Below are 22,807 nucleotides of genomic sequence, written 5' to 3' on the forward strand. Positions count from 1 at the left end.
AAATTTTGCTCACATTGCAAAGTTTGGTTGCCTCAGGAAATTAGCACTGTGTAGTGAATGAAGAGTACTGCTCGTGGGATTTTCCAGGATAGGGCCTGCAGGACAACACAGAAACCACCAGGCAGGAGGAGGCTTGTCTGCTGCGTGCCTCTGCCTCCATCACTTGTGTCCTGTGGCAGATGAGCCAGTGGCCCCCGAACACTGCTTTGCTTCTTCCTTTAGTCCTGGTCCTTGCCACAGCTTCCTTTGTGCTAAGCAAGGCAGGGGCCTGGTGAAAAATCTTTCAGGAGGATGTCATCAGGTATGTTTCTGAGGTGGGATGTGCCCTGACCCCTTTTTAATCCTTGTGGCAAAGCCCAAGCAGTTTCTGGCTCTCAGTGGGAGGGCAGGGTGAGGGCACAGGGGATTGGGTGTTGAAACTTAGTGAACTGGCATTCTAATAAGAGTGCAGGTTTTTGCTACTGTGCCTGAACCACTGGCAGAAATGTTCCCGTTACCACATGCTGCACTGTGACACCTTAATAGAAACATTGCAGACCACAATCCCTGATCTGGGAGCCCCAGTCATATTGGAAGCACCTTTAGAAAATGAATCCATGAGAACTTAATAGCATGTGAGCCACAGTTAGGAAACCCAGCTGACCAGCCCTGCTGCCCGGAGGCTAAGTGACTGTCTAGCTTCAGTCTTTACCTTAATGGGGTAACCCTTTAATGAAGTTTTGCTTTGTTTTCCATTGATCTTGGTTTCCGTGTGCAGAGAAAACATGGCAGGACGTGCTGGTCTGTATGCGTCAGCCCATAGGTGCACTGGCGCATGTTTTTATTAATCAGGAATATATTACACTTATCTGTACATCGTAACTGAAATTATACAAACTCTTCCTGTAATCATTAGCCACGTAGTAAACAGGACCACAGAACTCCTGCTGTGCGGGAAACTGTACAGAGGCTCCTCAGCGTGTCCATGGGACACAACCACCATCAGTGCAGAGACGTAAAATACCTGATTTTGCACTTGATAGTTCTCCTTTCCTCCCCCTGCCCACCACCATCACAAGCCTTTGCTACTGTGTATCGACCGAGTTAACACATCTCTGCCGGCAGCTGCAGGAGGTCCCATCCCAACAGGGCCAAATGGTATCTTTCCACAGAAAATTCTGTGGCCCCCACTTGCTGCTGGCTCTCCTGCCATCCCATGGCTGATACCTGCTCCCAGTGCCTGTCTCTAGAGCCCCTGCAGAGCAGCTGTAGGCTAGTTTTATTGCCGCTGCACCCTTCTGCATTGGTTAAAGATTAACCAAATCAAACAGCTTCTTTTTAAAGACAGAGGCGATAAAACCCTTTCCTGCTTAGTGCTGGCTATGTTCCCTCTCCTGCCAAAGGCTGCCCTACACTATCAATTGGGAAAGTCCCTGCAGTGGCCATGGCATTTGGGAAGTCTCCAGCCTTGCAAAAGCAATTACTTCCCATTGCTTGCCTTTGAGCAGGGACAGCCAGTGAGCACAGACTAGAGATATGGCCCCTACACCACTGGGAATGCCAAGCTCACATTTCATGGTCACACCTCCCTGGCATGAGCAGGGGTTGCAGGCTTGGCCATGCACTTGGGGGGGTTCTGTCCCACTCAGGAATGACTGCCCCACTCAGGGGCTGTTCCCTTCCTCCCACTGTCTGAGTGACCTGGGCTTTTGTTTCACACCTACTCCAGCACGTAGTGGCAAGGAGGGACAGGACAGGAAAAACAGGAAAAAGGAATAACCTTTTTTTTGGGAAAAAAAGTCTGTGTTTCTGGGCTCGCACCAGGAGGAGCCACCCTTAACACCCCCCACAGGGATGGGTTGCTGGGTCCCTTCTGGTCAGGCAAAATTTCCTACAGCTTTGCTAGTGATTGGGCAGACCCCAGAGGCCGTGCCAAGGAAGAATCCAGTGAGAGGCAGGACTGGGAGGCAAAAATTCGATGGGAAAGGGATTGGCAATGATACGGAATGACGGTGGAGCTGGGTTCAACACCAGTTTTCCCACCGTAAAAGCCCCACTCCCAATTCACTGCTGGAAGCATCTCTTGCTATGACTTTAAAACAACAAAGTGATAAAGCACCAGAAAAAGAGAGAAAGGATTAATAAATTAAAACAGGCTCAGCCAGACTGTCCTGGGCCAATAGTATGCTTTAGTGTGTTTAGCACAGAAAAGTTTAGAGGAGCATCATGGTAACATCTCTGGTTGTATCAGCTCAACCAATTTACAGAGGGTAAAAAGGAGGATTCTAGAAACTATCAACAAGTCTGACTAATCTGGTGGCCTTCTGCAGTGGTGTGACTGTGCTGGTGGATGAGGGATGAGCAACTGATGTCATTTACCTGGACTCCGTAAGGTCTTTGACAGTTCCACACAACATCCTTGTCACCAAATTGGGGAGATATGGGTTTAATGGATGGAAGTTAGATACGGAATTGGCTGGATGGTTGCATTGATTTCCATGTCCAAATGGAAATCAGTAACAAGTTGTGGCCCTCAGGGGTCCATATTGGAACCAGAACTGTTTAATATCTTCATCAATGACATGGACAGTGGGATCAGGTATACCCTCAACAAGTTTGCAGATGACACCAAGCTGAGTGATACAGTTGATACACTGGAGGAAAAGGATGCCATCCAGAGGGACCTTGACAGGCTTGAGAGGTGGGTCCATGTGAAAATCATGAGGTTCAGTAAGGCCAAGTGCAAGGTGCTGCACCTGGATCAGGGCAACCCCTGGTATCAATACAGGCTGGGGGATGAATGGATGGAGAGCAACCCTGAGGAGAAAGACTTGGGGATACTGGTGGATGAGAGGCTGGACGTGAGTGTTCAAAGCCCAGGAAGCCAATCATATCCTGGGCTGTATCAGAAGAAACATGACCAGCAGGTCGAGGGAGGGAATTCTTCCCCTCTACTCCACTCTGCAGTGCTGCGTCCAGCTCTGGGTTCCTCAGCAGAGGAAGGACATCGACCTGCTGGAGCAAGTCTAGAGTAGGGCCACAAAGATGACCAGAGGGCTGGAGCATCTGTCCTATGAAGACAGGCTGAAAGAGTTGGGGTTGTTCAGCTTGGAGAAGAGAAGGCTCCAGGGAGATCTTGTAACACCTTCCAGTATCTAAAGGGGACCTGTAAGAAGGATGGGGATGGACTTCTTACCAGGACCTCTAGTGACAGTACAAGGGACAACAGTTTTAGAATGGAAAAGGATAGGTTCAGATTGGACATAAGGAAGAGATTTTCTTACAATGACAGTGGTAGGACACTGGAACAGGATGTCCAGAGAAGTTGTGGATGTCCCCTGTCCCTGGTACTGTTCAAGGTCAGGTTGGATGAAGCTCTGAGCAACCTGATCTAGTGGAAGGTGTCCCTGTGCATGGTAGGGTGCTTGGACCAGATGATCTTAAAGATTCCTTTTAACTCAAATCATCCTATGCTCCTATGATCTCATTTTACCTGAATTGTATTGATGGGATGAAAGATGACAATGCAGTAGGTATTGCAGGTGTCTGTGCAGTTAGTAAGTATCAAAGTGATTAAAGTTGTACTTGGCAAGAAGGGACTTTGTGTGCATGTATGTGCTAGGTATCTATCTTACTTTCAGGTTGTATTTGCTGGACACACTAAAATCTAGTAATGCATTTCAACAGCAGTAGGTGGTGTGGCATGATCTATTCTAACAAGATGCTCAATTTACTCAGTATCACAGTATCATGCAAAAGCTGCTACAAAAATAAATTTCTCTAAAAAGGAGAAAAAAAAAATCACGTTTTTTTTTTAACACTGTGGAACAGGCCACAGGTGCTTTGATGGTGGTTGAAGCTGTATCTAAGCTGCAGTCTGTGAATCCTGAGTATTTCCCAGGAAAGCTGAAGCATAGCTCCCACTCAAGCAGTTTGCAGGGCAGTGCAATCTCATCCCTGTAGGTGCAGGGCGTGCTGGTGCCACGCACACCCAGGTGGGAGAGCCACCCTCCCCACAGCACTCCTGCACCCCAGGGGTTTGCTTCATGTACTGTCTCCCTGCTTACTTTGACCCCAGTGCACAAAGCAGGCCTGCATGCAGGCTCTTTGCCCTAAGCTGGGTAGAAAAGCATCCCACAGATCTCTTTGTTTTTGAAATTATGCTCAGGGATATTTTTTTCTTGCTAGAAGTGCCCATGAGGGCCCTGCAGACTGTCCCACCACAGCCACTTCTCAGCCCCACCACTCCCTCGGGTGGGGGGTCACTCGAAGCCTGGGTGAACATTTTTGCTTCTAGATGGGAAAGTTAAAGTTAGTTTAGCCACTCATTTCCATGAATCTTCAAAGTGCTCTGTAACTTTAGGTAAGCTTTAGCAATGTGAAATAATATAGATATGTGGAAGGAAAGTAATTCTGACCTCATTTGCGCCTGTGTAGTTGGCTGTGCTCTATTTGGCATTTCAGGTGGAAGGAGGCTAGAGCCCTAGCTGTTGCCCAGTGTCTCATCCTAATATTGGAAACCTCTCACCCAGCACAGGTCAAGGATGAACAACTTTTTTTCTCCTTCTTGCTTATGGAACTTGAAATAAAGCAAAATGGACAGGAACCTACAACCAGAGATTCTGATTGTATCCAAATCAGGCCAAGGTAAATCAAGATAAGATCTGACTAGGATTTAAAGACACTAAAATTGAACGACGTTAACCAGTAACCTCTACCAAATTTGCTAAACCCCTCAGGTTTCTCATCTCTAGCCTATCTCCACTTACAATATCAATGGTAAGAGTTAAAAAGCAGTGGATGGTATGCATATCTTATCTGGTATTCAAAGCAAAGGTGATGGTTTCAAAGGCAGTACTGTCTCAGAATTTCAAATTCGCTGGTGTTCATGTTACATAGAGTACCACTTGGTGGTCATTTGGAAGGCGCTTCTACTTCTGTGTAACTTTCTTCTAGGTTGGGTATAAATATTCCTGGGAGTCTAAACAGAAATGCATTTTGTTTAGATACAAGTCTTAGGCACGAGTTAGAAAACTGCTGACTGTAATGAAAATATATCAGCACTTAGTAGTATCCAATAATATAAAAAATGCAATTCAGAACATCTGCAACTACATATATATGTGTGTGCGTCTATATATAGGTATAAAGGTACAATACGTACATGTATATAAACACAGACACATATACAGAAATATTCACAACTTGAACTGTATTTGTAACTAACCTGAAATACTGCAGCAAAAGTTCATTCTGATGAACCATTATTAGAGCATTTTCCAACTTTTGGCTCTAACCATACATATAATGTTCACACATCAAACTAAACTTTTTGCTATCCTAACTTTCTGCTGTTCTAGCTTTTTGCTATCTTTTTTGCTACCTTAATCAACATGTCAGAACCAAGAATTTCTATATGGGGACTGTAAGAGTACCCTGCCTAGTGTAAAGCTATGCAGCTACCAAACATGCTTGCAGCCATGAACGCTGGGCGCCTGTTGATGGTAATACTTCCTTGGAGGGTAACATTTTGCAGATTGGAAATGCGTAAAAGGCAGAGAACCTCCAGCGCACAGCTGCTGATTCATCGCCGCAAGGTTCTGACTTTTGCTGGAGAGGAGTTCTCTGACGAGCAGTGATAAAAAGAAGTGGACGATGCAGGTGGGAGTTTGACGGGGCTTACGGCATCTCCCTCCTGCAGCTTCCAGAGGAGCTCTTCGTTAGTCCTGCTGAGCTTCTTCTTCTCCTCCACTTCTTTCTCAACATATTCTTGAAGATTAGCATTCTCCTCTGACAATTGCCTGGAGAGAGAAGCAGGACAACATGTAAGGCACACCAGGGCAAAGATGGTTGCATCAATGCAGCCAGCACTGCACAAGAGGCAGGACCAGGCAGAACACTGAGCAGCAAGCCACATCCCATCCCATCTCAACCCCCTGCCCCTGAGCTGCTGAAGCTGGGGCACAGCTGTCACCAGATCTCTTCACTTCTGGGTGAGAAAGGCATCTCCACAAGTCACAGCTTTCCCACACTGTCTGACTCTGCCTCCAGATGCACCTGTGTCTTTGCTCTATACCTCTTTGAGGCATCTCAGCTGCCAAAGCTTAGGTGGGATGAACCCCAGCCTTCTTCTCTGGCCTTGTGCTACTGCCAGCATCATGTATGGCATGCAAAAGTGCCAAGAACTTTGTGCACGGACCATGCACTCCAGACACTTTAAAAATGGCCATTTTCCCATATAGACAAGAGAGTAAAAACTAGTAAGTCCTAAAAGAAGAATCTAGCATATTTATTTATTTATTTGTATATTTGAAAGTGCTGGCCTTCCCTGGGAAGCTGTGGGTTGGTGAATAGGGTGGAGCTGAAGAGAACACCATCAGTCCCACGGTGGGCAACTAGGACTGCAGAGCATGCCCAGCCTTGGTCACTGGTGTCTGGAGAGGACTTCAGAGCTGGCCCCAGGTACTTGGCTTGGGGATGTAGGTAGGCACAGCAGTTTCAGATGTCCTCTTGCATCGCTATTTGCTTGTGGCCGAGTTGGTTTTGGCTCCCTGAGAATGAATCCAATCTAAGTGTTTTCTCCTCACTTTCAGCACATGGAGGAAGCAGGTGCACAGCATGGGGTTGTGGTGTCTGCACAACCTGTTCACTGGCACAGTAGTTTCTACCTGGGAATGGGCCAATAAATCCCCTGCCCTTGTTTCTCAGCTTAGATGCCAAAGCTGTGCAATGAGTGAGAGAGCACTTGTGGAGTGTCAGAGTGAGTGCAAAGAGGAGAGAAAGCAGTTGCATCCATTGACTTTTTCAGCTCACTGCTACTGAATGCAAAGGAAAAGGATTCTGCCCTTTCAATGCTCCCAGCTTTAGCTTAGTCCTGATGCAGGATGCAGATCAGCTTCAAGGCCTTCCCTCTCCTTTGTAAAAGCTCATGAGGCTATAGGTCCTTCTCCAGCCACTATTCCTGACTGCAATGCTAGAGAAATTTGACCAGCAAGGACCAGGGAGGTGTTCTCCCAGAATGTCCAATAACTTAATGGCTTCTGGGGAGCTGGGGCATGGGCACCAGCCTTAGTGAGTTTGCACCAGGTGACTGGTTTTGAAACAAATGAAGCAGTGCAAGTAGAATATGGGACCTGATTAATATGTGTTTTGGGCATGTGCTGACAACAGCTACATACTGAAGGATGCATGAAGGAGCACCAAGATTCTGCAGCTCCATTACGCTTGGGCAGGAGCCAGGTCCTGATGTGATCAACCTGGGGCAGCTCTGGGCAGGTACCTAACCTGATTTACAGGCCTTTTAAGATTTTATAGAAATGAACAGGGAGGAACCTAACCTTCCCCTAGGTGTTTCCAGCATTCAGCAGCAGCTGGGTGTGGATTTTGGATGCACACAAAAAATTCTGTACAACTCCTTTTCTGGGTGTAGCCTGAAGCTTATAGCAGATGTCATGGGCTGCTGGTGCACTCAACAAAAGCCTCTGAGATGGTGGGGTTGGCATTTCTGATACTGTTTAAAAAACATTTTTTAAGAATTTCTGCTTTTTTTGTCTTGATTCCTACAGAAATGTGGTTCAGGCAATCAAGAATATGTCTGTTTCTTCTCCTAGTCCCTGAAAGTTCTGAATCATGGAGCAGCAGCTAGCAGAGTTGAAGGATTAAAACACAAGTTGACAGAAGTTTTCAGAAAGCTACTGGCCTGGTAGAGAAGAAAAATCCTATCATGGTCCTAATGGGGAACCAGCTATAGCATGAGCTCACAGTCTAACAGCCATGAGAAAGTCCACATGGGACATCACTCTGAAGAAGTAACTCTTGCTACACACAGAATTACTTTCTTTTGCAATGTCGAACAAGGCAACCATAAAAATTATATGCAAAGCCCCAGTACATTTGTTTCAGACAGCATTTGCTGAGGAAAAAATAAAAAAGCACATGCTCTCCCTGCCTTTGTATGTCTCTTAGTGTGTAACTGGCTGGTAAAGCTCATCTGGGTATTGGGAACAGGCTAGTCACAACAGCACAGACCGCAGAGCATAGTGAGGGACTCAGCTCCCTCCTCTGCTAAAGGCACTACTTGGACAGGAGCAGACATGATCAGATGTGTTTCTCTCCCAGTCTCCCAACTGTTTAAGCAGCTGTAACAAATCACAGCCATAAACCAACAGAGATCTGCAGGGGAACACCAACATGACAGAGATGTGGGAGAAGGTGCTTGAGTCGTGCCCTCGATCCAAAAGGTCCAGAGGTCAGTGGGTTCCTGGGCTATGCCAACAGAGGCCAGATCTGGTCATGTTCAGCTTTGGCTGCTGGAAATTACCATTCTTCAAACAACCCCAGTCCAATGGACCGAAAAAATGTTGGTTGATTGGAGGGAGGATCTGAAATGTTGGGAAATCAGATGATTTTTTTCAAGTGTTTGGGGAAGTTCCAGCAGAGGCTCTGTGGAATTCCTGCATCCAAAGCTGGGGCATAGTAAGGCTTTTGTCCCTCCCTTTGTACCTGCTTGTGGCTATAATTGAAAATATCTCTGTGGTGCACCCCTCAGGTCCCCAACACCTCTGGAACACCCCTCCTGACCATGCTGCAAAGACTGGCTTTTCTCTGGCTCCCCTCCCTCCTCTTCCTGCTGTTGGGCTGTCACAGCTGCTTGGGCACCCAAACTGCAGGCTGGCAGAAATAACTCCAATCCGTGTTGTTCCTCAGCGAGGGCAGCTCCCAGAGCTCATTCATGCTGTACTTCCCAGGCACTGCCAGTACAACAGAAATGAGTATCTGCTGCCAGGAAAATGCAAGTCTTAATAACTCCAAATTTAAAGCCCTGGCTGTGCCTATAGCTGCCCCATAGCTATTCCCAAATAGTTACTGCTGAAAATTACTGTCCTCAAAGATGACTTTGAAGACTGACCTCAAATTTAGAATTTCTCCCAAAAGATGTTCTTGAAACCAGTACCTACACAGTTACAGGCAAGAAATAAAGTACTGCAGCTGGATGCTGGCAGGGAGTGGAGGGAGAATGCTATTCACTCAGCCAGAGACAGGTAGCTGCAATGCAGAGATGCCAAGCACTGAACCAGGAACTCTGGCTGCTGTCAGGCGTGGAGAGAGACTGCCACTTCCAGGCCACAATTCATTCAGCCCTAAAGCAGGTGTCTCAAACTGGTCTCATGAACCAGACCTTAAAAATTCCTAGTTTTCCTCCCCAAGCACAGAAACACTGTAGACACCCATCTCAGACAGTGACATGTGTATTACAGGTATTTACAATCAGGTGAGAGGAAACATAATCCTCACCCCATGTGAATGTTAGTGCACGTAATGCTGCCTTTTAAAAATATCTACATGCAGGAGATAATTTCAAAAGGCTGAATCATTAACAAACGAAGCACTTGAAAGACAAAAACTAAAATCAGAGATGAGATGCTGACAGTTTAAAAGTCAGCTAAAAAATAAATTTAATTTTTGGCCAATGGCATTATTTCTGACTGCAATGACAACTTAGGCAGCTGCAGGGTTGGTACAAGACCAGCTCTAGTGTCTCCCTCTGGCACCCTTTCTGTCTGGCTCCAGCTGTGGTCTCTGGCCTTAAAGCAGATTATGAACTCTGGGACAGGGACTGTCCTACCCTTCTCTTTATATACCACCTAGCTAACACAAGGAGCCTTGACACCTTTGCCAAGTTGTGACAAAGGTGCAAAGAGGCAGTGCCAATGAACAAAACCATCTATGGATAATCCTGCCTGGGTGACAGCGGCTTTGGAAGCATGTCTTTCTGAAAACATCCCATTCCCATCCTCATTCCCACTGATTAATGGGTTTCAGGGCGCTGATACTGAGATCAGAACCACCAGCAAGTTCGCTCTCAGCAGCATGTCAAAATCATGAAAATACACAGACAGATGTGTGGCCTTCCTTATATTAAAGTAAGCAAACCCCAATATAAAAAGGATTTTTTAATAGAACAAGCAGAAAAGGACACCAATACACTTTCAGGGTGAGGTAAGTTTTTCCCCTTCTGAAATAAGTGGCAGCCTTGTGCAATTATGATCTGGAGCCTTCTTTCAAGCTAAGACAGATTGCAAATATCAGCACAAACCTTGTTATGACAGTATTTTGCTCAATCCTGGCTCTGAGTTCTTCGTTCTGCTGTTGCAGCATGGTGATTTTTTCTTCCAGTTTTAAATTTTTTTCAACCTGCAACAAAAGGTTTGTTAAGTCTGAAGCACACCCAACACCTGATCCAAGATAATTTGTTCATTTTTTGTCCATAAAGCAACTTCTAAAATTTGAGGATAGATGGAGGTGGTCATCTTGACTGCAGCTAAGACTTGGAGGTCTGACTCACACCACTGCATCATACCGGTGAAGTAAGTGGGGCCATCAGCAGAGCATTGAGCAGGGGCAGAGCTGAACTAGCCTTTACTTCTAACTGAGGAGGAGGAGGGTCTTAGTTTTGTTCAGTGCAAATAAAGGTTTTCCTCAGTGGTGCCCCCCCAGTTTTCATCTCTCAGGGAGCCAGCATTATGAGCTGTTGGTCTTGGACAGGAAGCTGGTGGCACTTGGGGAGCATGGGGATGCCCAGCATGGAAAGGACATTGTGGTATAAGTGGTCCTTCGTCTCGTGATGAAGGAGGAGTGCAAGGTGCTATGATGGACATCATCCAGCTCAACTAGTCTCATCAGACATAACAGTTTGGTATCCAGCCTTTAGGATTATGATTCTTCAGTTATGAGGAGGAACAACATCACCCAGCAGGGCAGAGGATGCCCAGCAGCAGCCTTAGACTGCTGCTGCGTTCATATGAGGAGGGTTGCCCTTTGGAGACTTTCTCACTACTGCTAACAATGTCAGCTTGAATAACCAGCTTAAACTAGACATTTAACTTTAAGCTGTAATTAATTGAAATGAATCCTATCCCAAGCACAGGTAGCTTTTATTCATGACAGTTCAAGGACAGAGTCTGAGGATATCAATAGCTGTGTATTAGAACATCAGTAAGATGTTTATAGGCATGTTCCACAGCCTCAGGTGCCCTGTTTTTCCCAAGCTTTGAATTTGACATACTTTATCACCTTAGTTCTTGGTTTTCCAGCAGTTTGAATTTTGCTGAATTCAACAATTTTGAAAGAAAATAAGATGACACAGAGTAACCTTATCTCTGTGTGAGCTCGGTTATTGAATTTCCCAACCTTTTATAAAGACCCAAAGTACTGTGCACTGGAGTTACCAATAACTCTCACTTAATGGGGGAGATGTCAGTTTTATGTAGTGTTTTCCAGTCTGTGCAGGTAATTGCAAAGGATACTCCTGATTCTCAGATATTCTGGCCTGGCCCAGCGTATTTTGTTAGAGCAGAATGTGAATTCTGGCCCAGTTTTCTGGCTCTGAGAGAGGAATCACTGTCATGGGCACCCTCTCTGCTTCCTCAATAGTTTTCAGAAGTAGTACCTATGCCACCTTCATTTCCAGTCTCCCTTTCAGCAGCCAAGGAGCCAAGCCTGACCCTGTATTTGAATACCCTCTTGCTCCCTCATGAGGCACCTCTTCTTTCAGAGCATTTGGAGATGCCATGTAGATGTTCTGGTACTTACAAAGGTATACCTTTAAACAGAAAGCAGTTGTGCCTTTGGACCACAGTAGACAGTGTTTTACTGTGATAAAGGGCAAGAATAGGACTGTGTGCTTGTATGTGGTTAATCAGCAAAAGCAGTTGAATGACCAGGAACTATTATAGGCTGTTGTTTGGGACTCTTTTTTTCCTAGTATAACCCTACAGAGCATGTTTTCAAATGCTGGTTTAGCTCCAGGAGCAGCGCATTGGAAGGAGCACAGATAACAAGCCTCAGTTGTAAAGAGGCACTTTTCTCTACATCTACTTACTCAAGCATCTGTTCAGCAAAATAATCATCGGAGTTCTCAAATTTCCCTGTAAATGGAAGCAAATCTTGCTGAATGCTGTGCTGAGCCAGCTGCCCCAGCTCCTAGCTGAGGTATTGCCTCATCCTGTCACCATACTGCACTTTTACTGTCACTGCAGGTTATTCACAAAATGAATCCCCTTTCCAACAAAAAATGTAACTGATAGTGAACTGGGGAGTTCTTTGTTAGGGATTCCCACAAGTAAAGGATAAGAAAACAGTGTAGGCTGCAGAAAAGCATTACTGGTGGGTTGGAGAGACCTTTCCAAGAGTAAGCCTTGCTAGGGGTTACTTGCTAAATATTGCTAATTCATACATAGCTCCCTAAATGTCCTCAGGAGCAGCAGCAAGAAACACCATGGCTCAATCTTCCCCATGTGCCCTCCCCAACTCTAAATGGCTACCTGACTCCTGGAGGGGCTTATGATGCAGGCCCTGGGCTACCACAAAGTTTCCCTTCCTCCATTCTTCCTACGCCACTCACCTCATTGTCTAACCTAACAGGCTGAGCAAGTATTGACTGAAAAACCCAAAATAGATCAATGATGTGAAAATCTTTGTGTCTTGCCCCAACCTCCTGTGTTTACTCACCTCTCCTAAGTTCATCTGCTGTAACCAAACTTTTACTTTATTATCTCTGTAGGAAAAATAACAATGACAACTCACCTGTTTTTCCAGCTCCATAATCATCTTCTCCTGTTGGTGAATCTGGAAGTTCTTCATTTCAAGAACATGTTTTAAGCTCTTCAAATCTTTTTCTAAGTGCAGATATGGAGCTCGCACAATCTAAGAAATATGTCAGTGATTTGGATATGTCAGCCATAAATGCATCTTCAGCTATTAGAGAAAAATTCCTTTGTGTACACACTGGTTTAGGAGTCTCAGTGGTGTGAAAACCACCTGGACCTCTGGTCTTCTGCAGCACACCAGAACACTATGATATTGTCTCCCTTGACACCTCTTTGGCTGGACAGCCAACAATATCCTTTTTTTGACCAGCCTCATGGAGAGAAGGATGGGATGCCAGCTTGTTCAGCAATCCCATTCCTAATCATAGTTTGGCAACCACATGAGGTGTTTTATGCTTCTGCAGGGATTTTGCCTTGGGAAAAGTACAAACATGAAACTGAGGAAACTGGACAAGTGGGGTGGAGGTGAAAACTACAGTGTTCTGTCTTGTCTGCACTGATGCATCATAGTGCCTGTTAGCAAAGGTCAGATCTGGTGGGTAAAAGTTCCCCCTCTGCTCAAGAACTTCAGATGTAGGTATGTAGGGGATACTAGTGTTCAGCTCATGGGCAATATTTGTGCTCTGAATTATACTGATGAAATACTGTCCCTGACTTTCACTGCTCTGAATTTTTCCCAGTGTAACTCACTCCAGTGAACTGTCTGGTGGAACAACACTGTGACACAGCAGAATTTGTTCTTGCACGTAAATTAAATACTGCAGTGGAGGCAGAAAAGGACTGATGCTACCTGTTTCCCATGGCCAAACCTGTTTTATACATTTATGCTTCTTTTCTAAGGAGTTCTGTCACCTGAAAATTCACTGAGCCCCTTGCACACCCTACTATTTTCATTGTGTCCTTTATGTCATGTTGATACAGCTGCCCATGAAGTTGTGCAATGAACACCCTGAAATGCCCCAAGGTGAAAGAAAACTCTTTTTTGGAGGGTCATTTCAGGGTTATTTCATTTCAGATAAATAATTGCAGTGTGTGTTTACTTACACACTGTAAATAAACAGCATGGATGCAGTAGGCAGCAGTTGAATAAATATTTCATATGACAGGGCTTTCCCCTGCAAATCCAAAAAAAAAAGAGGGAATAGAAGGAATATCAAAGAAGTTGTTTCAGAAGGCACAAAAAAAAAGAAAAAAATGTAAATGTGAAAAGATAAAGAGGAAAAAGTGAAAGAGATGAAAAAGGGAAAGAAGAGTAGATATACTAGGATAATAGGATATACTAGATAGAGTTAATGAAATGTTTTGGAAGCAGAGCTACAAATGCTGGGTGAAAGAATAAAGAAAAAGAAGTGAAATCACAAAATGATGGACCTAAGGCTAAGATTTCTGACTCTTCCCCAGAGCTCAATATTTGGAGTCTCAGTTGAGACCTGCCACCTCATCCCTGGGGTGAGGATCCCACTGTTATTCATGGAATTGGGTGATGTGAGTCATATTTAGAAACATGTATCTTGATGACTGTATAGTTAGAGTTGTCATCTACCTTCAGTTGTTCCTCAGTGTTTTTCTTCAGAGCCTCTTCAAATCGGTCTGCTTTGGCCTTAAGAGATTGATTCTGGAACGTGAGGGTGTCTATCTGGTCCTGGAGGGGAGAAATACAGATTAATACACCAACTGTCTTATTAACCTTCATACAAGTCAGTCTGCATTATGAAACTACCAGGAAAGCTGAACAAGGCTTAGAAACCCCTGCAAAGAGGTATTTTTTTATGGAAGGACACTTGAACATACAATGGAGTGCTCGACAAGCCTCAGAGAATCACAAAATCCTTGCAACACCTGTGGTTGATGCTAAATCATCCCATCACCTTGTGCTGGATGAGAATGAATGTGTTCTTCCTTAGGAGAGCTGGCATTTATATCATATGGATGATTGTGCAGTTCCTGAAGTCTGAATGAAGCAGTAGATGCCCCACCCCTGCTTCCTTCACCTTTCTAGGCTGCAAACACGGTAACAAGAATGATAAATTCGTGGTGTGGACTTTAAATGATCGTCATTTCATCTCAGAGCTATACACCGGAAAAACATGTTATTGTAAGCAATCATATTCCTGTTACCATCAAAGGCATATCTGTACCCTTGTCTATACAACACCTGTAAAATCCACAGTTGCTGTGAAATTTGTGTTCTTATCTTTCACAGTAGTGATTTCTTGGCTGCAAAATTACATCAGCACTTATTGCAAAACTGCTGACACACCTCAAGCTGTTGCAGCAGTGCAAAAATACGTGCTAGTTAGAGGGTTTAAAGTTGTAATTCATCTCTGCCTGTGAAATCAAATAGGACTTGCACTATTTGCTCTGGCATCTTTACTTGTTTACACAAGAATTCCAAACTTAGCATGTATCACAGTCATACTTCTGCCCTCCACTCCTTGGAATTTCTTCATCTTGAGAGCCTGATGTTAAATAGTGGGATGTGGGAGATGTGATGTGCAGGGCTGACCCTGGCTGGCCACAGCCTGCCTGCACAGCAGGGCCAGCCTTGGGCAATCCTCATCAGGGACCACATTGCCCTCCAGTGGGCCTGGAGATGCGTCTACAGCATGGGACCGACTTTCCCACTTTCAGGTAGCAGGGAAGAGTTTAAAGCAAAGGCACGGGGCCAGCCAAGGAGAGGTCAGTGTTTCTGAGCCCTGGGGGTGCCTGCTGGAGAGTACCATGTAGACAAGGTGATGCTCGCAGCCACCACAGATGCCAGAGCCCGGCCTACCACTCAGGGAAGAGCTCAAATTTACCAGCAGTCAGCAGGGTCAAAAGGACATTCCTTGTTTTATCCAGATGCCCTTTTGTCCCTTTACGTTTGCCCTCTCTCCTGAACCATGCAAGGGGGAGGAAAAATCCTGAGGGTTTGCTGGTAGATCCCAGTTTGGACAGGCAGAGGACAAGAGGTGCTATAGCTGGTAAGAAGTAAGAGCCTGGTGTGCTGGTAGCCAGCAAAGGGACTGGGGCTGCCCATCAGCTGCTCTGCAACATCATTACAGGGGTGGGAAACAAAGAAACTGCTAACCTGGAGTGACAGCCGCAGATTTTCGAAAGTCTCTTCTAGTTGTGCCTTTTCCAGTTTGTGAGCAGTATTCAGTTCTGGGGAAGTTGCACAGACATGATATTACTAAGTGAAGCCTGTCAAACCAGGGTCCGAGAGCACACAAATCTTGAGCCAAGTGCAATTCAGGATGCAGTTTTAGGACATGTAGGTGGAGTAGGAAACTGCTAGAAATATACTCTGTGAGTTGTTTTGAGGATCAGTTTTCCTTATCTCTCACTGGTTGCAGATACCTCTATTTTAATGTGACCTTATTATGGTCATTCAGTGGTTTCGGAACTGCTCAAAAGTCCCAGCTCCCGGGTACTCTGAAAAGGATCAGTCTGACAATGGGTCATTTACCAACGCAGAGTGAGTATCCCCAGATCAAAGATTTTTAAATTAGATATATTTAAAATCTTGGCTTGCAATTTCTTTGGGAAGATAGAGAGGAGGACCACGACCTCAGGTGCAAAAATGCAAATGATAGTGCTTCTCCCCAAGCCGTGGCAGATGAGCTTTGAGGTTTATTCCAGTAGTGAGACTGACAGAGAAGACAAAAAACATGATTAAATGTTTCTCTGCTAGAATAACTCATCCTGGACTTACAAATAACCAGAAGTTTAATAAGCAAAGAGAAATAAAGTTTAATTTCTAAAGCAATGGCACCAAAATGTCATTCAGTGCAGTAGGAGCACCTACCTTTTTAGCCTATAGACACTCTATTTGTTGTATTTTCACCCCCAAGTCCATGGGATTCTGCCCTCTAACCCCTGCCACAGTAACAGCAGCGATAATACCAGTGCTCCAGGGTACTGCGCAGCGTACTATCCCGCAGCTGCTGCAATGCCTTTTCCAGGCACAGGAGGGCATTTCATACCCGCACCAGGATCAGGGAGCACAAACTTTGGCCACCAGACCCTTGATAAACCACAACTAAATTTTATCATCGAAAAATACCAACAAAACCGGCCAGATAAGAATATCCTCAAGCAAGAAACAGCTTTTTACTTAATTATTTTCAAAATTGCATATGTTAATTTACAGATGGTGTGTTAGACACCTTCTCTGCCTATGGGAGAGGGGAATAGACTGTTCTCAGTTCATGTTATGCTCTGGACTGTGTCTCTAATTGACACAATACAGAGCTAAGCAATATGGTCTGATTTGGAAAATGTGGGAAAACCTACTAGAGCTATTTAAAAAGTAGACCGTTAGGAAAAAAAAAGAAAAAAAGAAAAAAAAGAGGGAGATTGTACAGGTAGCTGTTAAATGTCAGCCAAAGCATTCACAAAGACATGTGTTTAGAGACTGAACTGGAAGGGAGGAAACAGCTCTGTCTGCAGCATCAGTCCTGTGTCAAAACTGTAACACAGAATAAAGATAACAATGCTGAGGTACAGATTTGCGTGAGTGTGTGGCTTTGGTCTGCTCAGCATGGCCAGACATTTGCTGCTGAAAATGATGAGTCTTGTTTTTAGAAGCAATGTGAGCATTTAAGCACCTAAATTCAGAGATATCCAATGAGCTCTAGTCTCATGAATACCCAAGGATTAGCCTCTTGAGAAAGTAGGTGTGTGAAGTGAGGTGGAATTTGGACTCTATTTTCAGCAACCTATGGAGAGTCTTATCTTTGACCCAGAGACCCCCCTCAGATAATCTCAGGTCAAAGTTAGATGCTGTACACACTGCAGACAATTCTCCCTCTGCCCTAGCATGAACTTAGTCATCCATCCCATGTGAAAGCACTAGACCAACACAGATTTTCTGTATCACCTGCTCTGGAGGAAGAAAATTCAGGCTTACACAGTGTCACTACAGCATTAATTCTTGCTCTGGAATAGCTGTGTAGCTGTTGGGTCGTCTCTGGCTTACCTTGAATCTTGCAGTCATTCTCATCCTGCAGTACCGTAATGGCAACTATGTGGTTATTTTCCAACTGTAACATTGCAGCTTCATGTACAGCTGTGATATCTTCCACCTGTTCCAACAACAGTGAGTGGAGACATGGACACATGATTAGACACACCGTGGCACACTGACAAGCCACTGCTAGAGAGCTCCAGTGAGCTGGAAACACTAAAGGCATCTACTGAGCATGACAATTCCAGTACCTGAGCCAGTTTTATTCATTACAAAACAGGCATGTTGATGCCTTGAGTGGTAGTGTGTAGTCGCTGCTGATAGTATTTTTGCTCTTTTAGCTTAATGGTGATAAATATGTACATAGAAAGCAAAAGGTCAAAAAGTCCTTAGGTGAAGACGGCATTTATTAAATGTTCAGAAATCTCAACATTGCATTAATCTAAATTATATTAATGACCACACAACCCACAGCCATCATGGGAGTGAAGAAGCCATCACGGGAGCAACTGGAAGAGGGCTGTGGGCAGCCAGTGCACCCAGTGGGTTTGTGATTCCTTCAGTATATTGTTTGCTAGTAGACTTGGCTAAAGGTAGAATGAGATCCCTAATGATGGTCCCTTGATATACATCATTAAAGAAAATACAATGAAAAGTGGTGATCAAGGTTAAGTCAGTGGTCCAGACCAGTTTCTGAATGCAATGCATTGATTTGTTTTTCTGGGGTTTGTAACCACAGTGGTCTTATTCCTTATATTTAACACAATAGTGTCTGTAATATCTGGCAAGGCAGAGGATCGGACTATTATATATTCCACTATATGGAATGAAATGGCTGTTCATTCCAAAGTGCCTTAACTCAAACCAGCTTTTTTTGTTCACAGTTATGTTAAATGATGGTAGAAAGTTACTGCAGCTGAGTTTACCTTGACTGGAATAAATGTTATTTCACTGCTTTTAACAGTCAAACGTGTTAGGTAACCCAACAGAAGCAAAATTTCCAACCACATTGGAGAAAGCATGCTCTTAGAATGAAAGTTAGGTATTTAACATGGAATTTAAAATTATCCAAACTAATTTTCATAGTAATGTGGGAGATGACTCAGTGGTGAAGAACTGTTCGTAAAATAATTGGGACTCAGCCTGCTGATATATTGCATGAAAGAGCAAAGAAAGATGGGGGGTAGATGACTCAATAAGCTACTAATGGGACAGGAAGAATTATCACTTGACTTTTTCCAGAGCACCTTGTCCCTGAATATGATGTCTGTAGGCTGAAACCTCATGAGCATTGCCATGTTCTTTACCTCATCCTTACTTAAGTCTTTATTCATACTTTAATTGCCTCTCAGCTGAGCAGCACCCCATAGGAATGATTACGCTCAACTCCAACCCCTTCAGAAGGTGAAGGGGTCTCTTCTCACAGCCACCATCCTTGGCAGGTTATTTATCTATAAAGTCAATTAGATATGTCCTAAATGATCTGTAGGGATTTTTCTATCTTCTGCATGTTTCATATCCACATCCCAAATGACTCTTTTTTATCTTCCAGCGTGACCTCCTGTCTGCAATTTTTCATGGCAGATAGTCAACTTGGCACTGGAAAGCAGATCTCTTGGGTGCTAATTCCAGTTTTGCCACTAAATTACTCTATAGGCATGATCAACACACTTAACACAAGTCATGTTTATTTCTGGCTATAAAAGGTACCTCAGGCGGGATTTTCAAGCCTTAATAAAGTAAAATCAAGAGAAGGCTCTAGTGGGCAAGCCAGATCACAGCCTTTATTCTGCAATTTTGCCCTTAGTTACAAGGAGATATGAGAATGCACTGGCATATATGATCAGTTTATGAGGAGTTTGGCTGTCATGCTCTGCTATCTCCTCAGAAACAGCTGACCCTCCCAAACCAGACAACTGTGTATCCAAAGAAACAACAGCTATCCAGTAGTGAACTAAGTGGTCACTAGAGCAATACAGCATGGAAGATTAAGTTGTGACTAGAAACCATGAAAGTGGGATGACTATCTTCCAAATTAGATGCATGAATACAGAAATACATGCAGATCCATGGCCAAAAGGATTTTGTTACTGTTATTGCCTTCATGAACGCAAATTCAAATCCCCCCATGCAGATGGACAGCTCAAGTACAAGGCTTTTCTCATGTACAGCGTAAGAGTTACATTTCCTTGGCCAAGAAACATTGGTGAGCAGCTTTCCAACATGGCCTGTCAGCCTCCTCTGATCCAAGAGCACTCAACACAGGATGGGTTTACGGAAAGGGAAATTCTGATAAAACTCATCATGGTAGCTGAATTATGAATTGAAAATATGGGGTAAAACTCTGATATACTAGGGTCACAGCAGCATTTTCAAAGCAGTGGAGAGGAATGTTTGTGTTATCTTCAGAAATCAAGGAACTCCCTCTGGAGCAAACCCACAGAGGGAAAGATGCATTTCCACTTCTTCTGTATAATGATGTATAGAGTGAAAGTAGATGAAAATGAGAAAAATAAGCATACTTCTAGTCAAGTTCTACAATGACTTGTATCACCCTTTCTTGCACTGATTAGCTTGAGAGGAGAAGAACCAAGATCTGTTCTTGTGGTCCTCTGAGCTTGCAGAAGCACTTCAAAGAGTAGCAGAGCTCAGCAAAAAATTAACTGTCAGAACAAATTCCTTCACAAATGCTGATGTCTGGTGTTCCAGGAGAGCCAAGCCTTGCAGCTAGAGCCCATATCTTCTACCAGGCAGACTGACACAGTGACACAGCGAAAGGAAAAAATTGTCAAGGCTTTTGGGAACATGACACCTCTTTCATATCAGAAAGAAAAGCAGAAAATGTAGAGGCCTTGCAAGAAAACCAACTTGCATAAATGAAAATGAGGACCAAAAGACATGGATGAGCACAGGTTCTAACCATTCACAGATGAATATTTTGAAAAATATGGTTTAGGACATAAAAACCTATTTGATAGTACCTTCTAATGCATCTTTGAAAATCAATGTAGTAACAGAAACGGGTAGTTTGTCTGGGGCAAAACAGCCCAGTTGCTTCAAGCCTTTGTGTTGCATGTTACAAGCCTGTAAATCAATACCAACTAGCAGGCCCAGCAATTAAAAAAGGTAAAATCCGGTAGGAGTCCTTCACACCCCTGCACTAAAGAATCAAACCAAATTGCACAGTGATACCAAGGGCAGCAGTCACTCTGTGTGTCTGTCCGACATGGCTGTCTGACCCAAGTGCCAGTAAGGACAGCTCCTATCCCAGAAGTGTCTTACAGTACATCAAATACAGGCAGTATTGTTGACCTTAAAGACTGCAGGCTGCCATCTCTGCTGTGCCGCATCTCTCCTCTCCTGTGAGCTCAGTGCAGGTTAGCCCTTTTCTCTGGGCAAAATGCTGGCAAACAGGGGGCCTTATTGGCTGGGCTTATGTTCCACAGACAAGTGGCCCTTGTGCTGCATCAGATGCCCGAGTGGCATGCTCATGGCAGCGGGGGCTGTGGCATGTTAAAGCCTAAAGGCACAGATTACAGAGCGCATCTGAGTGCAACAGATACACATGTGAGAAAAGCCCTCATGACCCGGGGAGCTGGGTAGTGGATAAGAGTTGCAGCTGGAAAAATCAGAACTGCATCCAGTGCTTATTGGGGGCAAAATGAGAAAAGGCTGGGTAAAGGCATTATTGGCATAATTCAGGCCAGGATATTCTGCCACTATATGAGAGGCTCCCATAGGTGAGTTACAGTGTTGTTCACTTCAGCCATTCAAAAATAAGACAAAAGTAGCTGCTTATGAGAGTATTCCTACCTAGATATAGAAAGGAAAGCAAGGAGAAACACTTGTGACATACACTCCAAGAGATTAGACTGGATGGTGAAGCAGAAATCAGGGGATCTGGAGGGCATCATGTGCTTGATGTTTATGCTGCATGTGTTGCATGGGTGCTATCACTTCACTGTAGTTCTGTTTAACTAGCACTAGAAATAATAATGGGCATGGTTCTGCTGCCCTTACCTGTGTTGAGCAGGTTCTTGTTAAGCCTTGGTTTCATATAAATTGCCTAAAATAGGTAGGTTGAGGAGCAAGTATGTGTGGGGAGCAGAGATACTCAATATTTTTACTGTAAAACATAGGGAAGCATGTGAAGACAAGACATAGCAATGTAATAGACTACTCTGTAGAAATAACAGCAGAACTAATAGTGAGAAACAGCAGTAAAGATAGTCATAAATACATTTTTCCAGTCATCAATTCATTACCAGTGCCTTCTTGTTGGAATGTTCAATTTCATTACCTGAACCCTCCCAGTACTGGCATGGACTACTCTTCAAAGGCCACAAATGGAGACTGACCTTATCCTGATGCTGCAATTTGGCTTGCTCCAGCTGCAGCCTGTGCTGCTCCTGCAGGTTCTCCCTCTTAGCGCTGTACTCCTCCTGCAGCCGCTGCTCCAGCGCCTGCATCTCCTCCTGCTGCTGCCTGCGGAGCTGCTTCCCCTCCTCCTCGAAGCGCCTCTCCAGCTCCTCCTTCTCGCTCAGTAGTTTCTTCCATCTCGCTGTGTTGAGGGCTATGGGGACAAGACCATGCAGTCAGACTCTGAACTCCTCTGGACCCAACAGTGGAATTGGACCTGTTTATACATCACTGAGCACGGTGGTTCTCACTGACTCTGGGACTTCCATAAATCTCAGCCAGCAACAAGTTCTTGCTGCTGATTCTCCCTGTCCCGCTCTCTCACACACACATATACACATGCATTTGTTTCAATATAGGCACTGTCAGAGTATGGAAAAGCCCATGGAAAACTGGAATTGAAAAATAACAACAACAATAACTATAACATTAATAATAAATAAAACGCAGAATTCTGTGGACCTACAGGGTGACTGATTGTCCCCTCCTGGCCAGCACAGTCTTGGATCCACAAACTGAGGCTTTGGGGATTTTACTTGGCCTTAGATATAAGAAACAGTACGTGAGACAATCACTTGACACAAAGCCTTTCAACTACGATATAAGATTTTTCTTATTTTCTTATCTCAAGACACAGTCTTGTCTAAGTTCCCACTTCCAGTGAAGGCAGAAGCTGCCTGGGCTCTTGAGGAGCACCCTGTGCACATGTTATGCAAGGAGTATGATTGATGACTTGACCAGGAGAGGGATTGCATCTCACACTTCCCATTTTCCAGCTGTTAGAAGGTGGTCACCGCATAAACCTGTCTTTTGCACCACCTCCAGCAAGGACTACTCAAATCCATTAATGCAC

General features: G+C 44.4%; 1 protein-coding gene across 3 annotated transcripts in view; it reads right to left on the bottom strand.

Annotated features, from left to right (window-relative positions):
• Window positions 1-3,343: 3,343 nt before the first annotated feature.
• MTUS2 (microtubule associated scaffold protein 2) overlaps window positions 3,344-22,807 on the bottom strand; it is a 247,886-nt gene continuing 228,422 nt past the window's right edge. For all 3 annotated transcript variants that reach the window (XM_039386853.1, XM_027727135.2, XM_027727133.2), the window contains exons 9-15: window positions 21,894-22,108; window positions 17,548-17,653; window positions 15,658-15,731; window positions 14,131-14,229; window positions 12,565-12,684; window positions 10,076-10,173; window positions 3,344-5,780 (exon numbers count right to left, since the gene is read on the bottom strand). In XM_039386853.1, the coding sequence (XP_039242787.1) occupies window positions 5,564-5,780; window positions 10,076-10,173; window positions 12,565-12,684; window positions 14,131-14,229; window positions 15,658-15,731; window positions 17,548-17,653; window positions 21,894-22,108 (929 nt within the window). In that variant the 3' untranslated portion in view covers window positions 3,344-5,563. The remainder of the gene's footprint in view (window positions 5,781-10,075; window positions 10,174-12,564; window positions 12,685-14,130; window positions 14,230-15,657; window positions 15,732-17,547; window positions 17,654-21,893; window positions 22,109-22,807) is intronic.

The sequence above is a fragment of the Pipra filicauda genome, unplaced genomic scaffold (genome assembly GCF_003945595.2).
Source record: "Pipra filicauda isolate LSUMZ 115617 unplaced genomic scaffold, ASM394559v2 scaffold50_size3627746_pilon, whole genome shotgun sequence".
Lineage (NCBI taxonomy): Eukaryota > Metazoa > Chordata > Aves > Passeriformes > Pipridae > Pipra > Pipra filicauda.